This window comes from Phyllobates terribilis, unplaced genomic scaffold (genome assembly GCF_046119375.1).
Source record: "Phyllobates terribilis strain yellow unplaced genomic scaffold, ASM4611937v1 Scaffold_1__5_contigs__length_1240528914, whole genome shotgun sequence".
NCBI lineage: Eukaryota > Metazoa > Chordata > Amphibia > Anura > Dendrobatidae > Phyllobates > Phyllobates terribilis.
Genome location: NW_027362761.1, coordinates 880,841,516 through 880,867,671, shown reverse-complemented (window position 1 = coordinate 880,867,671; position 26,156 = coordinate 880,841,516). Strand labels below are relative to the sequence as shown.

At 43.0% G+C, this 26,156-nt stretch overlaps 1 protein-coding gene across 5 annotated transcripts in view; it reads right to left on the bottom strand.

The window, feature by feature from the left end:
- Positions 1-26,156, bottom strand: part of PDE5A (phosphodiesterase 5A) — a 505,280-nt gene that overhangs the window by 68,714 nt on the left and 410,410 nt on the right. For 3 of the 5 annotated variants that reach the window (XM_073639709.1, XM_073639690.1, XM_073639726.1), the window contains 3 exons: positions 14,159-14,243; positions 4,865-5,040; positions 3,037-3,096 (listed from right to left, as the gene is read on the bottom strand). In XM_073639709.1, the coding sequence (XP_073495810.1) occupies positions 3,037-3,096; positions 4,865-5,040; positions 14,159-14,243 (321 nt within the window). The remainder of the gene's footprint in view (positions 1-3,036; positions 3,097-4,864; positions 5,041-14,158; positions 14,244-26,156) is intronic. The other 2 variants (XM_073639717.1, XM_073639701.1) reach the window with 1 other exon arrangement.

Sequence of the window (26,156 nt, the reverse complement as noted above, 5' to 3'; positions counted from 1 at the left end):
GGTGACTCTTGGTCTTCCTTTCCTGGGGCGGTCCTCATGTGAGCCAGTTTCTTTGTAGTGCTTGATGGTTTTTGCAACTGCACTTGGGGACACTTTCAAAGCTTGCCCAATTTTTCGGACTGACTGACCTTCATTTCTTAAAGTAATGATGGGCACTCGTTTTTCTTTACTTAGCTGCTTTTTTCTTGCCATAATACAAATTCTAACAGTCTATTCAGTAGGACTATCAGCTGTGTATCCACCTGACTTCTGCACAACACAACTGACTGTCCCAAGGAAAGAAATCCTACTTATTAAACATGACAGGGCACACCTGTGAAGTGAAAACCATTTCCGGTGACTACCTCTTGAAGCTCATCAAGAGAATGCCAAGAGTGTACAAAGCAGTCATCAAAGCAAAAGGTGGCTACTTTGAAGAACCTAGAATATAAGACATATTTTCAGTTGTTTCACACTTTTTTGTTAAGTATATATTTCCACATGTGTTAATTCATAGTTTTGATGCCTTCAGTGTGAATGTACAATTTTCAAAGTCATGAAAATACAGAAAAATCTTTACATGAGAAGGTGTGTCCAAACTTTTGGTCTGTACTGTATATTTTAGTAATTATTATGTTATGTTCACAGTTAGTTTTGCCACACATCTATGGCTCCTTTCCATCTTAAACCCTGATATATGAGATTCAAACACAGCCATTTACTATAAAGAGGCAGTCAGAGTCCTCATGGAGCCACAAATGTGTGGCAGAAACTAATATGAACATAGCCTTAAAAAGAATCGTTCACCAGGCTTTTGCTATCCCCTCTGTGTATAGCATGATGAATGGGCAGAGACTCTGATTCCAGCGATGCATCACTTACTGGGCAGCTTGCTTCATTTTTATAAATTTACTGTTATTGCTGCTGCAGAGCAACCAGTTCTCTGAATGCTGAGCTCTGTATAACCCCGCCTAATAATAATAATAATTTTAATTTCTATAGCGCCAACATATTCCGAAGGGACTTGTACAGACAATAAAAGACATTACAGAATAACAATCACATAAATGAACAGATACCAGGAGGAGAGAGGGCCCTGCTCGCAAGCTTACAATCTATGAGGAAATAGGGGAGACACGAAAGGTGGATGGTAACAATTGCTTGAATTGTACGGTCAACCATCAATGTAATAAATAGGGTAATCACCTAATGCTAAATGAACCAGTCACCAACCAGTATGTGAACAAGTACAGACACAGTAGTCTACTAAGTGATGGGGTGTGTGAACAGAAGACAAACAAAAAAACGCCTACACCACAGATTGGCAGCTTTCTGCCTATGCACAGTGAACAGACATAGCTGACAATTAGAGATGGAGAAGGGGTTATACAGAGCCTATGAATATGAAAGACTGCATGGCAGCAATTGTAACAATCCTCTAGTGATAATCTGATGGTAAAGCTATGATTTTATCAAAACTACACCAAGCAGTTCAGTAAGTGACACATCACTGTCTCGATTTCTACATCATGCAGCTCTCAGATTACGTGGCAAAAACCTGGTGAAAGATTCCCTTTAAAGCAGGGATGTCAATCTTAAAAACACAGAGGGCCAAAATGAAAAACTTGGACAAAGTCGCGGGCCAACCAGTATACAGTATAATTGGCTCCACATAGTCCTCCATACAGAATAATAGGCCCCACATAGTCCTCCATACAGAATAATGGGCCCCACATAGCCCTCCATACAGAATAATGGGCCCCACATAGTCCTCCATACAGAATAATGGGCACCACATAGCCCTCCATACAGAATAATGGGCCCCACATAGCCCTCCATACAGAATAATGGGCCCCACATAGCCCTCCATACAGAATAATGGGCCCCACACAGTCCTCCATACAGAATAATGGGCCCCACATAGTCCTCCATACAAAATAATGGCCCCGCACAGTCCTCCATACAGACTAATGGCCCCACATAGTCCTCCATACAGTATAATGGCCTCACATAGTCCTCCATGCAGAATAATGGCCCCACATAGTGCTCCATACAGTATAATGGCCTCACATAGTCCTCCATACAGTATAATGGCCTCACATAGTCCTCCATACAGAATAATGGCCCCACATAGTCCTCCATACAGTATAATGGCCTCACATAGTCCTCCATACAAAATAATGGCCCCACATAGTGCTCCATACAGTATAATGGCCTCACATAGTCCTCCATACAGAATAATGGCCCCACATAGTCCTCCATACAGTATAATGGGGGCACATAGTCCTCCATACAGAATAATGGCCCCCTCATAATCCTCCATACAGAATAATGGGCCCCACATAGTCCTCCATACAGAATAAGGGCCCCACATAGTCCTCCATATAGTATAATGGGCCTCACATATTCCACCATACAGAATAATAGCCCCACATACGGGGTGGCAGTTCTGGTGTTGCGAGCCAAATATAATCACCCTGAGGGCCAGATTTGGCCCACGGGCCAGAGTTTGACACGTATGCTTTAAAGGTTTATTGCCATCTTCCTAGATCGTTATAATGGGATAGTGATTGCAAAAATAAGCAACTTTCCAATTTAGTTTATATTTACACTCACCCTTCCACCAATAGCCACTAATGTATTTTTTAATTTGTTAACAGCTTGTTATCAAGGGACCTGTCCATCACTGCAGTTAAGCAGCAGTGGCTGAGCTTCCACTGTGCCTTGTCTATTGAGCCTGTATGCATCGCTCCTAATGCTGGCCAGCTTCAGTGATACTGTGCTGCAGAGGCAAAGCCTATATGAGGCTGTCAAGTTCAGGTCAGGAGATCTGCGGGCAGCTTTGTACATCATGATCCACCCAACCTTAGGGCTCCTATGACAGAACAAGACTATTACATTTCTATGACATCTTGGATTGAAATTCTAGATGAAAATGCAAAAGCGGGACCAGTAGCACCCAATAAGGGCAGCCTTGGAAGAAGTAATGAGAAACCTCGTGAAGAACATAAAAAATATACATATTGTATTTAATAAGAGAAATAAAAGTTTTTTTACCGCTGTTACCTGCAGCTCCATGGTTTCCTCTTCAGCAGCAGACGCATGATACGAAAGAATCTATGACAGAAATATAAATGTTAAACCCAAGTGTAATAAGCTTTAGAAAAGTTGGTCTGATAATGTGGCAATTGCTAAAGCTGGGAATAGGTGAGAAGTATAATTTATAGCTGATGAGCTTCACTTTTGAAGATGCCCAATTACTGAGATATCAAACTGTACCAAACTAACCTCGAAACCACAAGTCTCCTGATGACCAGAAAAACCAACATTTTTTACGGTAAAGACTTTTCTTCACAAAAAATTCTGCTTTGATTCCATTTGGCTTTCAGAGCTAATAGTGGCTGATCGGTGGGTATGCCAGTCTGATGGTGAGGCCACGTTCACACATTCAGTATTTGGTGAGATTTTTACATCAGTATTTGTAAACCCAAACCAGGAGTGGGTGATAAATGCAGAAGTGGTGATGGTGACGTGTTTCTATTATACTTTCCCTCTGATTGTTCCACTCCTGGTTTTGGGTTACAGATACTAATGTAAAATACTGAATTAATACTGAACTGTACTGTAAACGTAGCCTGATTACCTATGTTAGAGATAACAACTTTAAATAACATTTTTTAGCTACAATGACACAGAGGTCCTTCAAGTTACAATATTAATTGGTCAATTGTAAGTTCAAAACTGTGTAGCTTAAACTCCTTGAAAAGCTAGTTAGTAATTCCAAAGAAGAAAAAATGAAAATGAGACAAATAAGCCCAAATCTAATACAAATAAAGCAAGCCTATACATATAAAATTGAGGAGGAACAGCTGGAACTGGAAATCACTTTCTTTTTTCAGGAAAGGAACTTTTTGGGGTCCTGTACAGTACAAACAACCAATATGTAAAATGGAGCCATCATGGGATTAACTTGAAGTTTGTGGGTCCCAATGCAAAATCTCCAACAGAGCCCCCAACTATCACAGGTCGTTAATATTAATTGTCTTTTTATATGGTGCAAAGGGACCTTTTGGGTCACTCTAGGCTATAAAGGGTAGGGTACGATCGCAACCTTCGCATCTATTATGATCAGGACCCTGGGAGCCAGGTGTGTAAAGGAGCAACTCATCTTGGCACAGATTTTGTACTGCACTGCAGAGACTGCTACCATCCAGCTAATCCGCGCATACACTTCAGTAGTACAGGGGATTTACCAGTGAAATGTCCATGCTGATTGGCTGGATCTTGTGTATATTAAGGAGCTATATAATTATTGATAACGTATCCCTAGGATAGGTCATCAATATCAGATTATTGGGGGTCCTGCACCTGACACCCTCACCCATCAAACATTAGCAGGTGCCACAGCCCCCAGAAGTACACAATGTACTGAGCTGGAACACCACAGCAATTCTCAGGTACTGCAATCTTGCTCCTATTGAAGTGAATGGGAGCAATCATAAAGGGAGGTGCCTCTGTATATGACTGGGATATCGAATATAAAACTTTGAGTAAGCTAAAACAACACAATTTGCATATTTTTGTTTATAACGGTATTGTGCCATTTATTATTCCTGACGGGGTTCCTTACGGGGATCCTAATTACGAAATGCTGCCCTTACAAGTGTAATCTCAGGCATCAGAGACAGTAGTTTCTGTTGCAAACAACAGATGGGTATCTGGAATATTTATAAGAACCAACTTTGTATTGAGCAGAGCAAGAGAAGTGTAAATCCTTGTGGAGGGTGTTTGAAAGCTAGAGTTTGACAATAATTATTTAATGCTTGAACAAGATGTTAGAACTGCAGTGGTCTGCCAAGAAACAATCCTTTTATTGTGGACTCACCTCTAAAGTCACCATCTGTTTGGCCATGGCTCTCTCCACAACTTCATACATCTGGGTGTTCTGGATCCCCAAGCCACAGAAAATTGCAAACGCTTCCAGAAATTGCTCATCGTTTCTGTTGAAGGTCTTGATTTTGCCAGAGTTTTCTTCCACTTTGTTTACAAGTTGGCAAACTCCTACGATAAATATATCACTGGGGATATTAATACATTCAAGAATGCTGCTTTGAAATATAGAGAAAAAATAAAACCATGATTGTCAGTAAAGCAGAACAGATATGAATGAATATGTATTAGTTAATTAATCTGGCAAGGGTATTTGTCGTGTGACATTTTCCAAGTATACAGAAAGGAGTAAGAAAACTTAATCATGATTAGGGCAGGTCTGGATTTGGACTGGTAATGACCCTGGTGTATCAAAACACAGTAGCCTATTCAGTTGTGATCAACTCTATTGTCAGTCTATTGGTATCATCTACTGATGGAGAGCATGTAATGCTGTGTAGTCATTATACCTGTGTCAAGATCTGTTCACACTTAATTTTTACTCTCTGTCCACAGTTAGTCCTTGGTTTCTGTCCACACTTAGTCCCGTTTTTATCAAGACTGGTGATTTTCTTGCCGGTCTTGATGAAGTGACGTGGTGGAGTCAGACGCTCTTTATTCATGAAGCGGTGCACGCCCCAGTACCACCCCAGCTCCTCCTATTTTGGCAGAGCTGGTAAAAACTACTTGAAAATGCCAAAAGCTGCAAAGTTTTGCCACAATTACAAGTGCACCAAAATTTTTCAACTTGTCAAAGCTTTTACACCACTGTTTTGGAGTAAAATCTTTGATGCATTGGATCCCTAGATTTTATGCTATATTTAGCGTATGTGTTGGAAAACTCCCAACATACTCATCTAACTAGTCTGTAAGCACCCAGCATATGCCAGAGAAGTGTCATTCTGGCTTATGCTGGGTAAGTATGTAAACCTTTTTGTTTTATTATATATGAAAGTGTAGTCTGCTGTGCTTTGCTATAGAGAATGACACATAAAAAAAAAACAAATACTACATGGAACATGTTTTGCCATTGGAACATGTATGTCATTTTTTTGTTTCTGTTGGAGGTGAAAGTCAGAAGTATTCCATGAAGAATGCTACCCGACATAAACAAAAAGTAAATAGTTAATACACAATGTCTTGCCAGTCAAGACCAGGATCTATCAGTATATCACACCGGCACGCACCTAATTTATTCCATTGTACACTGGGTTAAGATAATCTAAAATAAGAATATGTTCTGTATCCCAAGCCATAAATCACCGTATCTTGTAAACCACTGACCTTCCAAGAGAATATACAAGTATATAACATATTTGTGATGAATGAGGAATCCTACTGAATAAGAAGTACTTCTCTGATTAGGCCTCATTCAGAAATCTGTTTTTTTCCCATTCAAGAAAAAAAGTGTTTTGGATCAGAGTTTCATCAGTATTTGGTCAGCGTGTCAGTTTTTACCAACAGAGATTCGGCAGTTTTTCTCACATACAGACAAAAATAGTGGGGGTTTCACAAGCTTCTCCTATCACACAGTGAGTGAAAAACAGACAGCATTAGGCCACATTGAGTATTTGGTAAGTATTTTACATCAGTGGGTATGCCAGTATGACGGTGAGGCCACGTTCACACGTTCAGTATTTGGTCAGTCTTTTACATCAGTATTTGTAAACCAAAATCCGGAGTGGGTGATAAATACAGAAGTGGTGACGTGTTTCTATTATACTTTTCCTCTGATTGTTCCACTCCTGATTTTGTCTTACAAATACTGAGGTAAAATACTGACCAAATACTGAACGTGTGAACGTGGTCATCAGACGCGATTAGGAAACCATCTGGAACCATAGACTTGCACTTAAAAGTTTGATCTGTAACTCTTAGCTCAAAAAACATGGACATGTGAACAGCCCTATAGATTATAATGGTTAGATTATAGTGTAAGTATCACATTGTGTGTACTAACAAGAACATTGGAAAAATATTGCAGGCCACTTTCAGTCCTTCAATTCTACTTATGTAAGGCAGGGATGCAAACCAGTACCAAATACTGTGTATACACACATATGCCGTGCTATACTGCTTTGAAATAGTGGAGATAAAACCTACATATTTCAGTTTCTTTCTAAACTGCAACATGTCATATCTAATTTTGGCAGAATGCAATATGCCTTTGATGGTCAGAAACAAGCCAACATCCCGTTTACCATACCACCTACATACAGTGTTGCTCTGGCCTGCCGAGGACCCACAGCAACAATGATTTTTGGGGCCCACTGTTCAGCTACATGCTAATATTACATTGTTCTCATTCACAAATTTAGCTATGCTTCTATAAAATTGAACTGGGTTGATTGTTGTGTGAGATGTTGGCTTGATCTGTAAAGGACATATCGATATTCATGCTGTAGTTACTTTTATAGTTACTTCATTTTTGATTGCTTGCTCCTAAAATCATGTTATTATTACTATATACATTATTTCATTCTTTTATCCTGCTTCACATGCAATTTTCTCACAAGAACTTTTTCTCTCAAGAACATTCTATGAGACACCCTGCTCCTGTTATCTAACTAGTCTGAGCTGGGATGTGTAATCTTGTAACTTTCCATCATGCACCGAACTAACGATAATATCACCATATGTGTGTTTCCGTAATAATTGTACTAACATTGGTTTAAGCCTGTAGTATGGCTGTAGGTGATTGGCTATTGATATACTCAAAACAATATATAATGCTAAGTAGAATAAATGGGGTTAGAGATTCTCAAATCCTCCCAGAGCTTTGTCTCCGTTTGGTTTCCTGATTGCAATCAACTTTGTAACATAATAATTTGACACTCACTTGGTCAACCGTGAAGGGTCATTGCTACCCTCCCTCAACAGCTTGGTGCCGTGACTCGGATCTCTAACCAGGGACGCCCCACCACCCCTGGACGTCCACAAAGAGAGACTTGCTTTCAGCCTCCCCCACTGGAATTGGGACTGATCATCCCCCACAAAAGCCATGGTAAGTGCACGAGTTCCTTACTAGTGATACTGACCGTTTGGCGTGGTTTCCACGTGGTGCGTGGTTGTTTGCAGTATCTCCGGACATCCTGGTTGGATATAGTCAGAGGTGAGACTATAAGGGTATAGTCAATGTTTCCGTGGAGCAGAAAGCCAGTGTCTCCCCCTCAGGAGGGAGAGGATGTGATGACTATCATGGTCAGTCGAGAAGGGAAAAGATCATTTAAGAATGCACCAAAAGTGTTTAAGGTGTTAAACTTTCCCGTGGAGGGGAGACTTCAGCCTACATTGTGGGACGAAGGAATCCGGCAGAAAAGGGGTAGACTAGTTGACTGTGGATTGTTGGAAGACGCTGAAAAGTTTAGGAAAGTTGCACATGAGATTTGCGATGAAGGATATGTTGAAATAGAGGTGGAGATGAAGCCTGGTTATTTCAATTATCTTTATGTCAAGAAGGGAAAATTATCTCCGCTGTAACAAAGACTGGCTGTTTTGTGCTACAAAATGAAGCTGATGGGGAAAAGGTAGAGGAGGAAGTAGATTGCCCTTCCCAACTTATGTGTCCACAAATCGAATCTGAAGCCCCTAAAGAAGCATCCCCTACCCCCACAAATGTAGCCGTACCCCAGCCCCTGAATCCGGAAACTGAGCAATTTATACCTAAGGAGATTAAATACCCTGCACTTCCCACTGGTGGCCAGCCACCACCATATAACCCAGATGGCTGGCTCTGTAATGTGTGTTGGGCCACTAATCTGGGATGGCGCGAGACGTGCTATAATTGTGGAGCACGCAGACCTGGTGCTGCAGCACCAGCCTTCCCATTACTTAACGCTGACGGAGGGTATTATAAACCATTGCTCCCACCTGCTCCCGCCATGGTCCACACTCCATTCGGGGAGACCCTGGGTCCTCCGAACTCTACCCTATTCACCCACTCCCAAACTGGGGAAATAGAACATGGACACGAGTACCAGGAGGAGGCATCTGTTTTACTGAATGGTCCTTCGGAATATTCCACTATACTGAGAATAGGCATGGGGAGTATACCGCAACAGCAAGTTAGGATCATTGTAAACGCAGCAAATGTAAAACTACAGCATGGGGGGGGGGGCTAGCTGCAGAAATATGTCGGATTGGGGGACCTACAATGCAAACTGCATCCAACGATCACATCCGTGACCACGGTCCGTTAAGAGAAGGAGAGGTGATGGCTACAAGAGCCGGACAGCTATCATGTCAGAATGTTATACATGCGGTGGGACCAAAATATGATCCCCTGGATGTACCCAGGTCACAACACCTGCTTACAGAAACAATTCAGAACACCATAGCATACGCATCACAGCTTCATGCAGTCCCAACCCTAGCCCTGCCATTTATTTCCACCGGTATCTTTGAATATCCAAAACAGGATGCGGCCAAAATAATAGTCGGGGCTATAAAGCAATACATTGCCACGCATCCAACTAAACAGAGAGAGATAAGACTCTTAGTCATCGATAGGGATCTCGTCGATTATGCCACTCAACTAATCAAACCCACAATCAGACCCGATATCTGGTCTCCCCCAGTGTTCCCCTACCTCCGAGATCTCCCAACAATCAGTACTCATGCTGATCTCCCCCCTGATTTCCCTCCACCTTCACCCCCTCTCACAAAGTTGGAGGAAATGGAGGAAGCGGACCAGAATACCAGCCCACCCAAATATACCCCGTTTACCCCAGCACAGACGGATACTCTGTGTAACCGTCTCCAGGATCCCGAACATTCCCCCATGGCTTTTTACAGGGGCATGGCCGCAAATAGAGATATATATTCAACAACAAGGCAAGATCTTTTACACCTGCTCCGTGTAAAAGCCGGTGAAGGATATTATCCGATGACAGAGACTGCTATCCCATATAACAGAGCATTAGACTCCAATACATATGAGAGTGGGGTTGACTTCTGTAACGCCCTTAAGATATGGGCTCAGGATAAGTTGGCTGATCAATCCACTACCCTCACAGACTCAAGAGAAGGGAGAGTCGGCTGAGAAGTTTTATGGGCGCCTTATGCAGGTCTATAAGGACCTTGGGTTCTCCTTGCATACTAAAACTCATTGCCAGCTGTTAGTGTCCACCTTTATCCAGGGTTTACGTACTGAAATCAAGGACGCGATATTGGCTGTAAGACCAGATGTTGAGTCAGCCACCCCAGGAGATGCCCTAAAAGTAGCAAAAACCTTCCAGAAAAGTGTCGCCCGGACCGCTTCTGCAGTTAAGCCTAAATCCAAACCCGCTGCAGTGGCAGCTGCGGCACCCGCAGTACCTTAAACACAGTATCTTCCCTTACAGCCCCACTATTACCCCATGGCGGTACCTGATCAGCGAGTAATGTATCCCGGGAAAAGACCAGTACTGAATTCCCGTCTTCAGTGTTGGAGGTGTGGCCAGACAGGACACTTCCAAAGGGACAGTCATACCCCTGCTAGCCAGTGTATCAACCAAGCCCCCCTATCTAGAAATAGGACGCCCGGCCCACGAGACTCACGAGAAAATGTTCCCCAAGACCGTCCATTCTGAAATGGAGACCATCTACCGCAGCCTGGTTTACAGTAATTGATCTAGCAAATGCCTTTTTCAGCATTCCACTACACAAAGACTGTCAGTTTCTGTTTGCATTTACATATCAGGGCAGGCAATTGACTTGGACGGTGATGCCGGGAGCGCAGAATAGCCCTAATCAGTTTACAAAGAACATGTCTAGCTGTCTGCTGCCATGGCAGCTGGACAACCCTGAGGTAGTACTATTACAATACATTGATGATCTTCTTTTGTGTGCCCCCACGGAGCAAATGTCCATCAGGACCAGTGTTAGCCTCCTCAAGCATCTAGCAAAACTGAATTGTCGAGTCTCAGCCTCGAAACTTCAGTTTTGCCTCGGTCAAGTGGTTTTCTTAGGCCACTGCCTTACTCAGGGTGCCAGACATCTCACAGAAGAAAGAAAGACGGCCATCTACCTACTATCATTCCCAAAAGATCCCATAGAGCTGCAACGGTTCCTCGGACTATGTACGTATTGCAGACAATGGATCCCAGATGCCTCACGTCTGATGCAACCCCTATATGATGCATTAAAAGAAGACACTCTGGCTGATGTAAACAACAAGGACCACCAATAACTGCTGCAACAAGCCTTTGAGCAACTAAAATCAAGGATAATGACAGCCCCTGCCCTTGGAAACCCGGATTATGCTCAAGCTTTCCATTTGTATGTCACCGAGACAGGAGGGCATGCAGCCGGGGTACTCACGCAGAGACACTGTACAAAGCAGCACCCAGTCGGATATTACTCAGCGCATCTGGACCCGGTAGCCAGGGCCTCCCCCAGCTGTCTATGAGCGGTTCACGCCACACAGCAGTTACTTGAGAAGACGGCGGACATCATCCTTGGACATGAGACTCACATTTATGCTCCACACGATATAGCAGCTGTTTTGGCTTTACAGCAACCTAAACATCTGTCCACACAGAGACACCTGCGGCTGCAGTGTACGTTGATTTTGCCAGAAAATGTGAAATTACATCGGTGCACCACCATCAACCCGGCCACCCTGATACCAGCACTTAACGGAGAGGGGAAAGAGGCTCCACCACATGACTGTCTGGAACAGATTACTGCAGAGTCAACTCCACTTGTTTTAGTGGGGGAAGTACCCTTGGATGATCCAGAACTTACGTTATATACGGATGGATCCAGATATGCTGACACCTCTGGCAGGTTTCATACTGGATATGCTGTCACAACTGAAGATACATTGGTAGAGGCTGCAGCCTTACCAGTGCCAAGAAGCTGGTCTCTGAAGTTGTTTGCCGGTATGGAGTCCCAGAAGTTATGGAAAGTGATCAGGGACCAGCCTTTTCCTCAGGTGTATATCAAGAAATACTTACCATGATCGGATCAACAGTGGCGTTTCCTACTCCTTACCATCCACAGTCAAGCGGCAAGGTGCAGAGATTGAATGGCACACTGAAAAGGCAATTGACCAAAATGATGCAGGAGACTACGGCCCAGTGGCCTGAGCTCCTTCCCATTGCACTATATCACATACGCACCACCCCCATAGGGAAACATAAACTGTCACCCTATGAGATACTATTTGGGTCACAACCAGCTATAGCTCGATTTACCCCACAACAATTATCAGAAGAAACAGATCATGTTGTGCAATATGTGATTCAGCTTGCCAAAGCCTTAACTAACACCCATGCATTAGTATCATTTTCTATTCCAGATCCAGCTGATGCAGAAGGTTGTCATACCCTCAAGCCTGGAGATTATGTGTTTGTGAAGAGGCATGTTCGAAAACACGGACTAGAACCATTGTATGACGGACCATACCAAGTGCTCCTGACAACCCCAACAGCAGTAAAACTGCAAACGCCAACCATCCTGAGATGTTTTATGATAATATGTATGGGTCTGTGGGAATAATGCGTACAAATGGCTCCCAGTCGGAGAAGGGGGGACTTGTACATTGGCCCGGCTAACTCCAGCCACTTATCTTATTCCCCATAGTAAAGTAGATTTGAGAGCCATCCCTCTTCATACCATCTATAAAGGTGCCAAGGACAATACCCCACGCCCATCAGGAAGACCTCATTTAGTACAAATGAGCATACCCAATAAGATAGCCAGTACCGTCTTCCTCTACCCTATGGTAACACAAATGTGGGACAAATTAGTGGAAGTCAATTACTACTTAGATGACCAGATTTTGAGTGTATTGGAAGTAATTAATACTACTGTTGCGGTGCAGAATCAACTTATTATAGTAGCTAATCAACATATTTTAGTGCTGGACTATTTGACAGCAGCTCAAGGAGGGATGTGTCAGGTTATAGGCCCAGCCTGTTGTCACTATATTGACCCCGACGCTACCATACGGTTAAAGACTAAAATGTAAGACATTAGGAAACTCAGGGAGGAATATAACAAACATAACGAATTGACCAAAGACAGTTGGAGGTCTGATACGTTCTCCTTTTTAAATCCTGCTAATTGGTTTAAAGGGATTGGTGGATGGATTGCTGGAATATTACAAGGAGTGTTGCATATTGCTGTTTCCATTTTGTTAATATATGTCTTACTAAAACTAGTCTTTTATTGTATCCCAATTTGCATGAGGAAAACCTGCCAGTCATCAGAGAGCAAGGAGGACGCTGTCAACCAACATCCAGTGCTACTATACACAGACCTCCCAGATGTAACCAGCATTGAGGACCTGGACGGCAAGGGAATGATGACCTTTACCCGCTCGCCCCGACTATCCTCACGTCTGAAGATCAGAGCTTTATGATTATATCAACGGACAAGGGGGGATGGACATGCCGCGACGGCCTCAATTGGTAACAAGGGCACTAATTGAGTGAAGACCAATGTCCCTCAGGCTCAAAATATGACCCTGGGAAAGCACCTCTATTGTTGATAATAACATAATTTTTAGGGGGGAAATGTAAAGGACATATCGATATTCATGCTATAGTTACTTTTATAGTTACTTCATTTTTGATTGCTTGCTCCTAAAATCATGTTATTATTACTATATACATTATTTCATTCTTTTATCCTGCTTCACATGCAATTTTCTCACAAGAACTTTTTCTCTCAAGAACATTCTATGAGACACCCTGCTCCTGTTATCTAACTAGTCTGAGCCAGGATGTGTAACCTTGTAACTTTCCATCATGCACCGAACTAACGATAATATGACTATATGTGTGTTTCCGTAATAATTGTACTAATATTGGTTTAAGCCTGTAGTATGGCTAAATAGAATAAACAGGGGTTAGAGATTCTCAAATCCTCCCATACAGAGCTTTGTCTCCGTCTGGTTTCCTGATTGCAATCAACTTTGTAACATAATAATTTGACACTCACTTGGTCAACCGTGAAGGGTCATTGCTGCACTCCCTCAACAGATCTGTACTTAGCAAATCAAGTGTATTGTGCGAAATAATACTCAAATAGTGGGGTGGGGGACAAACTCCTGCAGAGGGGCCCACTGGGGATTAATCTGTTCCTCTACGGGCCAGTCCAAGCCTACCGACCTGCCATCAGATAGATATTAGTTTTAGGGCCCCTTTATATATTAAACTAAAGGTGTCTAAAACCACTGATTTCAGTAGGATGGCCCGATGTCATGTTTTCACAACCAACTACAAATATTTCAATGAAAAAAACATTGATATGAAAAAGGTACCTATAACTTTGTTCTTTTTTCCATTCTTGATTGGCGTACAGAGCAGACTTTGAATTTTCTTGCTGTTGTTCTCTTCATTTTCATTCTGTCAAGATTAAATGATCAGACCATATGATACCAATCATCCAGAATCACACAAAATATCCTTGTGTTATTATTATTATTATTGCAATATTTATTTATTTATTTTACTCACTTATATAGCGCCATTAATTCAACAGCAATTTACAGAAAATATTGGCACTGTCCCCATTGGAGCTCACAATCTAAGTTCCCTATCAGTATGACTTTGGAGTGTGGGAGGAAACCGGAGAACCTGGAGGAAACCCACACAAACACGGGGAGAACATATAAACTCCTTGCAGATGTTGTCCTTGTGGGATTTGAACCCAGGACTCCAGCGTTGCAAGGCTGCAGTGCTAACTGCTGATTATTTACTCTATTATTGTTTTCTCCCTTGGCAAAGTAGGAAATCTAGAAAGAAGCAGTTGCACAATATTGCTAACAAAAGAGAAGCAATCTTCACTTTTGGTTTCATCATTACAAACTGATGATGTGTTTGTGTGTGTATGCTTTTATTGCAGAATTTTGGAGATTGCACACACTCACTATGATAAATTAAACCTCCATCCGCTCGTGGGTAGGGCGTCTTAAGGGTTGCAAATATTTATTCAGCTAGCATAACTGTCTAAAGCGGATGCACCCAGCCAGACCAAATGCTTCAATATGAACATTATTTAATGTTCATATTATTATGCACAACTACATTTGACATTCGCTGTTTAATATTAAAGGGAACCTGTCACGTCCTAGTAGCTATGTACACTAGCTGTTTTTATGAAAATCGGTGGTAGTATAATGATGTTATATCATTTTATATACTTTATCTTAAATGTTCGTATTCAGTCATAGGGGTGTGATTCTCAGATTCAGTTATGGGCGGTTGCCGCGTTCAGCCAGTGCTGGCACCACCCTATGACATTTTAATACTGCTTCCTGCAAGTGCGATGTTTGAGGGGCGCATTTGCACACGTTGGGCCGCTGGTCTGGCGCGCGCACTGAGGCTGTGTGATTACCAGCATCAGTGCGCATGCAGTATGACCTGTGGCCTGCGCATGTGCAGTCATGTATATTGTGGTCACCGCTGCAGTATCACTGCGCGTGCGCACTGAAGCTGGTAATCACACAGCCTCAGTGTACATGCGCCGAACCAGCGGCCCGACGTGTGCAAATGCGCATGCGTCCCTTAAACATCGCGCTTGCAGGGAGCAGTATTCAAATGTCATGGGCGGCGCCAGCACTAACTGAACGCGGCGCCGCCCATGACTGAATGTGAGAATCACACCACTATGACTGAATACGAACAGGTAAGATAAAGTATATAAAATAATATAACATCATTATACTACCACCGATTTTCATAAAAACAGCTTGCGGGCAGTTTACATAGCTACTAGGACGTGACAGGTTCCCTTTACGGCTGCTTGGATTTAAAGCAAGTATAAACCTACTAGGGATTGGGTTTGTCCAAAAATGACTATTCCCGGGATAGTAGTAATAATTGTTGTTGTCCATGGAGGTAAATGCATTGAACAGTAACTGCTCAAAAATGGATCCTAAACGATTCATCACTCTATAAAATATTCCTTACCACTATTAATAAAAGGCATGAAAAACTCTTACATTTAGAATAAATAACACATGCATTCTGCAGGCTCTCCTAGGTTCTGTGAACAGAATCTACTGCTACTTGCACTTTTAAAACAATATATCAATCTATAAATATATTGAAACTTTCCTCTTCTCTCTACTATGTCTCATGTGTATAGTGACCACATGGGCTACAATACCATCTTTTGATCTTACAGACCCCCTGAGATATGGCTAGATGAACAGCAATGGCACACGGCTGTCAGACGAAATGTAGGTCCATAATATAGTCAGCGATAGTCTGCAGAAATAGAAAATGACTCTTAAAAATAACTTATTATTATAAAAGTCTTCGTTTTATTCTTAATGCTAAATTTGTCCATGTGGAAAATATAGTGTAATTTAAAAACTAAACAAGCTATAACAAGCTATCTGGTAGAAGGTTTAACTACAGTAGGTGATAAAGAATGGCAACTCAGCAAACCTACAGTGCTGGCCAAAAGTATTGGCACCCCTGCAATTCTGTCAGATAATACTCAGTTTCTTCCTGAAAATGATTGCAATCACAAATTCTTTGGTATTATTCTCTTAATTTAATTTGTCTTCAATGAAAAAAACACAAAAAGAATTGTCCTAAAGCCAAATTGGATATAATTCCACACCAAACCTAAAAAAGGGGGTGGACAACAGTATTGGCACCCTTTGAAAAATCATGTGATGCTTCTCTAATTCGTGTAATTAACAGCACCTGTAACTTACCTGTGGCACCTAACAGGTGTTGGCAATAACTAAATCACACTTGCAGCCAGTTAACATGGATTAAAGTTGACTCAACCTCTGTCCTGTGTCCTTGTGTGTACCACATTGAGCATGGAGAAAAGAAAGAAGACCAAAGAACTGTCTGAGGACTTGAGAAACCAAATTGTGAGGAAGCATGAGCAATCTCAAGGCTACAAGTCCATCTCCAAAGACCTGAATGTTCCTGTGTCTTCCGTGCGCAGTGTCATCAAGAAGTTTAAAGCCCATGGCACTGTGGCTAACCTCCCTAGATGTGGATGGAAGAGAAAAATTGACGAGAGATTTCAACGCAAGATTGTGCGGATGGTGGATAAAGAACCTCGACTAACATCCAAACAAGTTCAAGCTGCCCTGCAGTCCGAGGGTACAACAGTGTCAACCCGTACTATCCGTCAGCATCTGAATGAAAAGGGACTGTATGGTAGGATACCCAGGAAGACCCCACTTCTTACCCCGAGACATAAAAAAGCCTGGCTGGAGTTTGCCAAAACTTACCTGAGAAAGCCTAAAACGTTTTGGAAGAATGTTCTGTGGTCAGATGAGACAAATGTAGGCCTTTTTGGGAAAAAGCATCAACATAGAGTGTACAGGAAAAAAAAAGAGGCATTCAAAGAAAAGAAGACGGTCCCTACAGTCAAACATGGTGGATGTTCCCTGATGTTTTGGGGTAGCTTTGCTGCCTCTGGCACTGGACTGCTTGACCGTGTGCATGGCATTAGAAAGTCTGAAGACTACCAACAAATTTTGCAGCATAATGTAGGGCCCAGTGTGAGAAAGCTGGGTCTCCCTCAGAGGTCATGGGTTTTCCAGGAGGACAATGACCCAATGCACACTTCCAAAAGCACTATAAAATGGTTTGAGAGAAAGCACTGGAGACTTCTAAAGGTGGCCAGCAATGAGTCCAGACCTGAATCCCATAGAACACCTGTGGAGAGATCTCAAAATGGCAATTTGGAGAAGGCACCCTTCAAATATCAGGGACCTGGAGCAGTTTGCCAAAGAAGAATCGTCTACAATTCCAGCATAGCATTGTAAGAAACTCATTGATGGTTACCGGAAGCCGTTGTTCGCAGTTATTTTGGCTAAAGGTTGTGCAACCAAGTATTAGGCTGAGGGTGCCAATACTTTTGTCCGGCCCTTTTTGGAGTTTTGTGTGAAATGATTAATGATTTGATTTTTGCTTCATTCTCTTTTGTGTTTTTTCCTTGCAAGCAAAAAAAATGAAGAGAATAATACCAAAGAATATGTGATTGCAATCATTTTCAGGAAGAAACTGAGTATTATCTGACAGAATTGCAGGGGTGCCAATACTTTTGGCCAGCACTGTATGTATGGACTCTATCTTTACTCAGCATCTCTTTATACAAACTATTAAAAAACTTGAAATGCTTAAAGGGAACCTGTTACCCCCTGGCACTTATCTGACCTCCAATATGGGCAGACCTCATCCCCAACCTTACCACTATCTTCATCTCAACCCTAACCCACCTTTTCAACCTGTCACTAACTGGTGTCTTCCCCTCATGCTTCAAATATGCCTTGATCACACCCATCCTCAAAAAGCCCTCCCTTTGACCCATCCTCTCTGACTAGCTATCGCCCCATATCACTCCTCCCCTACCCCTCAAAACTACTGGAACAACATGTCCACTTTGAACTGTCCTCCCATCTCTCCTCCTGCTCTCTTTGACCACCTCCAATCTGGCTTCCGACCGCACCATTCAACTGAAACTGCCCTGACTAAAGTCACCAACGACCTACTAACTGCCAAATCCAAGCGACACTACTCTGTCCTGCTCCTCCTTGACCTGTCATCTGCCTTCGACACAGTGGACCATTCCCTCTTACTACAGATTCTCTCATCTCTTGGCATCAAAGACTTGGCCCTATCTTGGATCTCCTCATATTTAACAGACAGGATATTCAGTGTCTCCCACTCACAAACTACCTCCTCATCTCGCCCCCTATCTGTCGGTGTCCCCCAAGGTTCAGTCCTAGGACCTCTGCTCTTCTCCATCTACACCTTTAGCCTGGGACAACTCAGAGTCTCGCGGCTTTCAGTACCACCTCTATGCTGACGACACACAGATCTACCTCTCTGGACCCGATATCTCCTCCCTACTAACCAAAATCCCACAATGTCTGCCGCTATCTCATCCTTCTTCTCTGCTAGATTTATAAAACTTAACATGGATAAAACAGAATTCATCGTCTTTCCGCCATCTCATTCATCCCCCCCACCTGACCTATCTATCAACATCAGTGGCTGTTCACTCTCCCCAGTCCCTCAAGCTCGCTGCCTTGGGATAACCCTGGACTCTGATCTCTCCTTCAAACCACATATCCAAGCCCTTTCCACTTCCTGCCGACTCCAGCTCAAAAATATCTCCCGGATCTGCACATTCATCAACCACGAATCTGCAAAAACAATAGTGCATGCCCTCATCCTCTCCCGCCTCGACTAGTGCAACCTCCTGCTCTGTGGCCACCCCTCTAACACTCTTGCACCCCTCCAACCTATCCTAAACTCTGCTGCCCGACTAATCCACCTGTCCCCACGCTATTCCCTGGCCTCTCCTCTCTGTCAATCCCTTCACTGGCTCCCCATTCCCCAGAGACTCCAGTTCAAAACCCTAACCATGGCATACAAAGCCATCCACAACCTGTCTCCTAGTCACCTGATACATACCTGCGCGAAACCTCCGATCCTCACAAGATCTCCTGTTCTACTCCCCTCTTATCTCCTCTTCCCACAATCGCATACAAGATATCTCCCTACTCTGGAATTCTCTACCCCAACATATCAGACTCTCACCTACCATGGAAACCTTCAAAAGGAACCTGAAGATTCACCTCTTCCGACAAGCCTACAACCGGCAGTAACCATTTCTCCACCATACAGCTGCATGACTAGTTATACCTCCACCTACTGTATCCTCACCCATCCCTTGTAGACTGTGAGCCCTCGCGGGCAGGGTCCTCTCTCCTCCTGTACCAGTTGCCGTTACGTTTTGTTAAAGATCATTGTAATTGTTTTTGTATGTATACCCCTTTTTCACATGTAAAGCGCCATGGAATAAATGGCGCTATAATAATAATAAATAATAATAATTATAGAAATGTAAATCTATACCTACCTGTATGCCTCATATTAGAGGTCTTGTTGCTGTGAAATGTCTTTTTATTCATACACGTTTCTGATGTGTTCCAGTCCCGGGGCCTGGAAGAAATCCCTGTCTCCTGTGGTAATTATAATGTTTCTCCCCTCCCCTGCATGTCACAGTGCCTGCATTTGGCGGCTGCAACTGCACCGCACAGGGCACTGTGACATGCAGGGAAGGGGGAAAACATTATAATTACCACAGGCCAAGGGACTGGGACACAACAGAAACTTGTAGGAAAATAAGAAATCCATGCCTCTTGTGGTAATTACAAGGTCCCCCCCCCCTCCCCTGAATGTCACAGTGCATGGATTTGGCTGCTGCAACTGCACAGTACAGGGCACTGTGACATACAGGGGAGGGGGAAACATTATAATTATCACAGGCCCCGGGACTGGAACACATCAGAAACTTGTAGGAATAAAAAGACATTTCACAGCAGCAAGACCTCTAATATGATGCAGGTGTGAAGGGCTCAGGGTGGTAGTTATGGTGAGGGGCTGCTGTGTTCCCACACCCTGGCTCCCTGACAAAGACAAATGTCCCAATTCTCCTGTGCTGTGCGTGTGGTGTGTAACACCCATGGTTTGGTCGCAGATCTCTGCTGTCTTCGGTTCTTCCACCTCAGGGACCGCCGCACACAGATTAGGGGACTTCCACTCCGTTTTATAAAAAATAACTTTACTTGAACGCTTGAATTCAACTTCATACAGCATGCAGCATTGATCACATACTTTTACCGTCCGTTGCACTGAACGTAGTGATGTTCACTGTCCGTTTGTCCTGAGCTGTCCCTTCCATAGTCGACCCTTTTGGCCTATGAGACACTCACAGTATTAAGAGTCCCGTACTGTCTTCTCTGAACTATTCCCCGTCCGCCTTCCCTTCCTGGAAGATTTTGAGACAAGCTTCTCTGCTGGCTCCTGTGGACCGTAGGCCCGAACGTTAAGGGAAAGTCTCTTTCAGAGTTCCTGACTGACATTCCTCTGCTGTTGGACAGGCCGTGCTCCTGGTGCCCCCCCTGGAACTCCAACTGCTGCTCTGTCACATCTCTCTCACTCTCACTAGAACTCCTGCAAACAGGAAGTCCCTTAGTTTTACACTGAACCTGCTCCTCCCACACTGCAGCAGCTCCTAAACCACTTATAGCTGTGTGCCCACTATGTGTTTTTTAAGCCTTTCCGCAGCGGAAATTCCGTTGCAGAAACGATTAAAAAACGCTTGGTAGAAGGTCTGCCATGTTCCCCAATGATAATCCGCAAGTGCTGAGCACCTGCTGCAGAAATTTCCGCTGCGGATTATCATTGCAGAAAAATCACTGCAGCACTACCAATTATTTCGCGTAAACACGGTATTTTTGCCGCCATTGAATTGCATTGAATCGCTTAATATCCGCATGACTACATGTGCAAATGCGGATATTAAGCGATTCAATGTACGGATGGTACCCGGGTCTGGAGAAGAGGAGACTCTCCTCCAGACCCGGGTACCATGGCACCTATTAATTTGGTCACACTATATAAATCCATGCCGGTTGCATGGATTTATATAGTGTGACCAAGTTGTCAAGCACTTTCCAAGTGATGCTAAAATCGCTTGGAAAGCGCTTGACAACCCGCATGCGAAAATGCATGTGAAAAACGCTTCACTTACGCTTGTCCCTGGCAGGAAAAACGCATGTATAATCCGCATGTACAATCCGCATGCATTTTTTCTGCCAGGGAGATGCAGAAACGCTCAGGAAAAATCAGGAGCATTTCTGCATCGTGGGCACATAGCCTAACTCTTTCCTAACTTACAACTACATCATATCTAAGCTATATTGCCACCTCTGCACTACCCTAGTCCTAATCTAACACCCTATCTATACCTATCGTATGCTAACCCTGTAACTGACACATCAGACAGTCGCTCATAACACATACTCATATATAAAACAGAGTATACCATTATTTGCATAAAGAGGGAAGAGGCGCATGACCGTCCCGGTATAGATTTACATTTCTATCACCTGTATGCCCATATTAGAGGTCAGATAAGTGCTAGGGGGTGACAGATTCCCTTTAAAGAAGAACTCCAATCAAAGTTTTTATTCTCTTAATATATAGCTATCATTATATTATATAGCACTGTGCACTTACAATTGCTCATTTTACCCTTCTACCCAGTTAATGCTTCTCTGCTCCGTGTAGAAACAGGAAGTCTCTTTTCCCTACATGAATCATTCCCCTCTTCAGCTACTGACCCAGCCGCTCCCTCCTCCTCTCTGCCAGGGACTTTTGTAGTGATGATTTATGCAGGGAAAAGAGACCTCATGTTTCTACATAGAGCTTAAAAGGATTTATCTAGTTTGCTTTTAATCATGTGATGTCATAGACCTAATGGAAAACAGAAGAATTAACTGTGTATAAAGGCAAAATGAGCAATTGCAAGTACACAGTGCCATATAATATGAAAATTGGTGATGTGTGCAATAATTTTTTTACCCTGTGTGTGCGTGTGTGTATATACAGTATGGCTGTGTGCCCACGATGCGTTTTTTAAGCATTTCCGCAGCGGCAAAAACGCTGCAGAAACGCTTAAAAAACGCATGGTAAAAGGCCTGCCATGTTCCCCAATGATAATCCGCATGTGCTTTGCACATGCTGTGGAAATTTCCGCTGCGGATTATCATTGCGGAAAAAAACGCAGCACTACCAATTATTTTGCGGAAGTGCTGCGTTTTCACCGCCATTGACTTGCAGAATACATGCGTTCAATGTGCGGACGGTACCCAGGTCTAGAAGACAGGAGACTCTCCTCCGGACCCGGGTACCATAGAAACTGTAAAAAAAAAAAGAATAAAATAAAAAATAAATGTTATACTTACCTTCTGACGGCCCCCGCTGCGCTCGTCCTCCCTTGCCGGCAGATCGCGATGGACTGAAGGACCTGCGCTGACGTCATAGTCATGTGACGGGTCACGCGACGCTGACGTCGGCAGGTCCTTCAGTGTACCGCGATCTGCCGGCAGCCAGGACGGAGCGAAGCAAGACTGCTGGGGCCATCGGAAGGTAAGTATAGATTTATTTTTTATTTTTAAACATTCTTTCGGTCACAGTATATAAATCCATGCCAGTTGCATGGATTTATATAGTGTGACCAAGTTGACAAGCACTTTCCAAGTGATGCTAAAATTGCTTGGAAAGCGCTTGACAACCCGCATGCGGAAATGCATGTGAAGAACGCTTCACATCCGCATGTCCCTGGCAGGAAAAATGCATGTACAATCCACATGTACAATCCGCATGTACAATCCGCATGCGTTTTTTTCTGCCAGGGAGATGCAGAAACGCTCAGGAAAAATCCAGAGCATTTCTGTATCGTGGGCACATAGCCTACAGTGGTGGCCAAAAGTATTGGCACCCCTGCAATTCTGTCAGATAATACTCAGTTTCTTCCTGAAAATGATTGCAATCACAAATTCTTTGGTCTTATTATCTTCATTTAATTTGCTTGCAAGGAAAAGACACAAAAGAGAATGAAGCAAAAATCAAATCATTGATCATTTCACACAAAACTCCAAAAATGGGCCAGACAAAAGTATTGGCACCCTCAGCCTAATACTTGGTTGTACAACCTTTAGTCAAAATAACTGAGAACAACTGCTTCCGGTAACCATCAATGAGTTTCTTACAATGCTCTGCTGGAATTGTAGACCATTCTTCTTTGGCAAACTGCTCCAGGTCCCTGATATTTGAAGGGTGCCTTCTCCAAACTGCCATTTTGAGATCTCTCCACAGGTGTTCTATGGGATTCAGGTCTGGACTCATTGCTGACCATGAGAAGTCTCCAGTGCTTTCTCTCAAACCATTTTATAGTGCTTTTGGAAGTGTGTTTTGGGTCATTGTCCAGCTGGAAGACCCATGACCTCTGAGGGAGACCCAGCTTTCTCACACTGGGCCCTACATTATGCTGCAAAATTTGTTGGTAGTCTTCAGACTTCATAATGCCATGCACACGGTCAAGCAGTCCAGTGCCAGAGGCAGCAAAGCAACCCCAAAACATCAGGGAACCTCCGCCATGTTTGACTGTAGGGACCGTGTTCTTTTCTTTGAATGCCTCTTTTTTTTTCCTGTACACTCTATGTTGATGCTTTTTCCCAAAAAGCTCTACTTTTGTCTCATCTGACCAGAGAACTTTCTTCCAAAACGTTTTAGGCTTTCTCAGGTAAGTTTTGGCAAACTCCAGTATGGCTTTTTTATGTCTCGGGGTAAGAAGTGGGGTCTTCCTGGGTATCCTACCATACAGTCCCTTTTCATTCAGATGCCGACGGATAGTACGGGTTGACACTGTTGTACCCTCGGACTGCAGGGCAGCTTGAACTTGTTTGGATGTTAGTCAAGGTTCTTTATCCACCATCCGCACAATCTTGCGTTGAAATCTCTCGTCAATTTTTCTTTTCCGTCCACATCTAGGGAGGTTAGCCACAGTGCCATGGGCTTTAAACTTCTTGATGACACTGCGCACGGAAGACACAGGAACATTCAGGTCTTTGGAGATGGACTTGTAGCCTTGAGATTGCTCATGCTTCCTCACAATTTGGTTTCTCAAGTCCTCAGACAGTTCTTTGGTCTTCTTTTTTTTTCCATGCTCAATGTGGTACAGACAAGGACATAGGACAGAGGTTGAGTCAACTTTAATTCATGTTAACTGGCTGCAAGTGTGATTTAGTTATTGCCATCACCTGTTAGGTGCCACAGGTAAGTTACAGGTGCTGTTAATTACACAAATTAGAGAAGCATCACATGATTTTTCAAACTATGCCAATACTTTTGTCCACCCCCTTTTTTAGGTTTGGTGTGGAATTATATCCAATTTGGCTTTAGGACAATTCTTTTTGTGTTTTTTCATTGAAGACAAATTAAATGAAGAGAATAATACCAAAGAATTTGTGATTGCAATCATATTCAGGAAGAAACTGAGTATTATCTGACAGAATTGCAGGGGTGCCAATACTTTTGGCCACCACTGTATATCACACAGCCGGTAAAATAAGTATGGAACATGTCACCAGTTTTCTAAGTAAATATAATTCTAAAGGTGCTATTGACATGAAATTCTCACCAGGGGTCAGTAACACCCCATCCAATCCACACATGCAAAAAAAAAAAAATCAAACCATAGATGTCCATAAATTAAGTTATGTGTAATAATGAGAAATAACACAGGAAAAAAGCATTGAACACGCTTACTGAAATGTATTTAATACTTCATACAAAAGCCTTTGTTGGTGATGACAGCTTCAAGATGCCTCCTGTATGGAGAAACTAGTCACAAGCATTGCTCAAGTGTGATTTTGGCACATTCTTGCACAAACGCACTCTTCAAATCATGAAGCTTCCGTGGGCTTGTTCTATGATCTCTGAGCTTTAGTTCCTTCAACACATTTTCTGTTGGATTCAGGTCAGGTGATTGGCTGGGCCATTCTAACAGCTTTATTTTCTTTCTCTGAAATCAATTGAGAGTTTTCTTGGCTGTGTGTCTGGGATCATTGTCTTACCGAAATGTCCACCTTTGTTTCAACTTCATCATCCTGGTAGATGGCATGAGATTTTTGTCAAGAATGTTCCAGTACAGTTGTCCTCTCATGCTTCCTTCAATTATATGAAGTTTGTTAGTGCCATATGCTGAAAAAACAGCCCCACGCTATGATTTCCCATGTACCAACATACTTTTGCTTAGGTGTTTTTGGGGTGATATTTAGTGCCTTTTGGCCTCCAAACATGGTGTGTATTATGGCACCCAAAGAGTTCAATTTTGGTCTCATCTGACTAGGCCATATTCTCCCATTAGTTCACATGCTTGCCTAGATGTTGTTGAGCAAACTTTAAATGAGCTTGAACATGCTTTTTGTTCAGCAATGGAGTCTTGCGTGCATACAGGTCATGGAAATTGAGTGCATTACTTTTTGATACAATTGTACCTGCTCATTCCAGGTCTTTCTGTAGCTCTTTTCAGGTGGTCCATGGCTCTTGGACAACTCTTCTGATAATTCTTTTCATTCCTCTATGTGAAATTTTGCGGGGAGCTCCAGGTCGTGGCCAGTTTATGGTGAAATTGTTTTTTCCAGTTACGAATTATGGCCCCAACAGTGCTCACTGGGACCTGCAGTAATTTAGAAATTCTGTAACCAATGCCATCAGAGTGTTTTGCAACAATATAAGGTTGCAAATGTATTGAGACAACTCACTGGTTTTACACATCATGATTAGTGATGGGCGAGCACTAAAATGCTCAGGTGCTCGTTGCTCGGGCCGAGCACATTGGAATACTCAGGTGCTCGACCCGAGCAACGAGCCCAATGTAAGTCTTTGGGAAACTCAAGTATTTTTCTGGCGGTTCCCCCC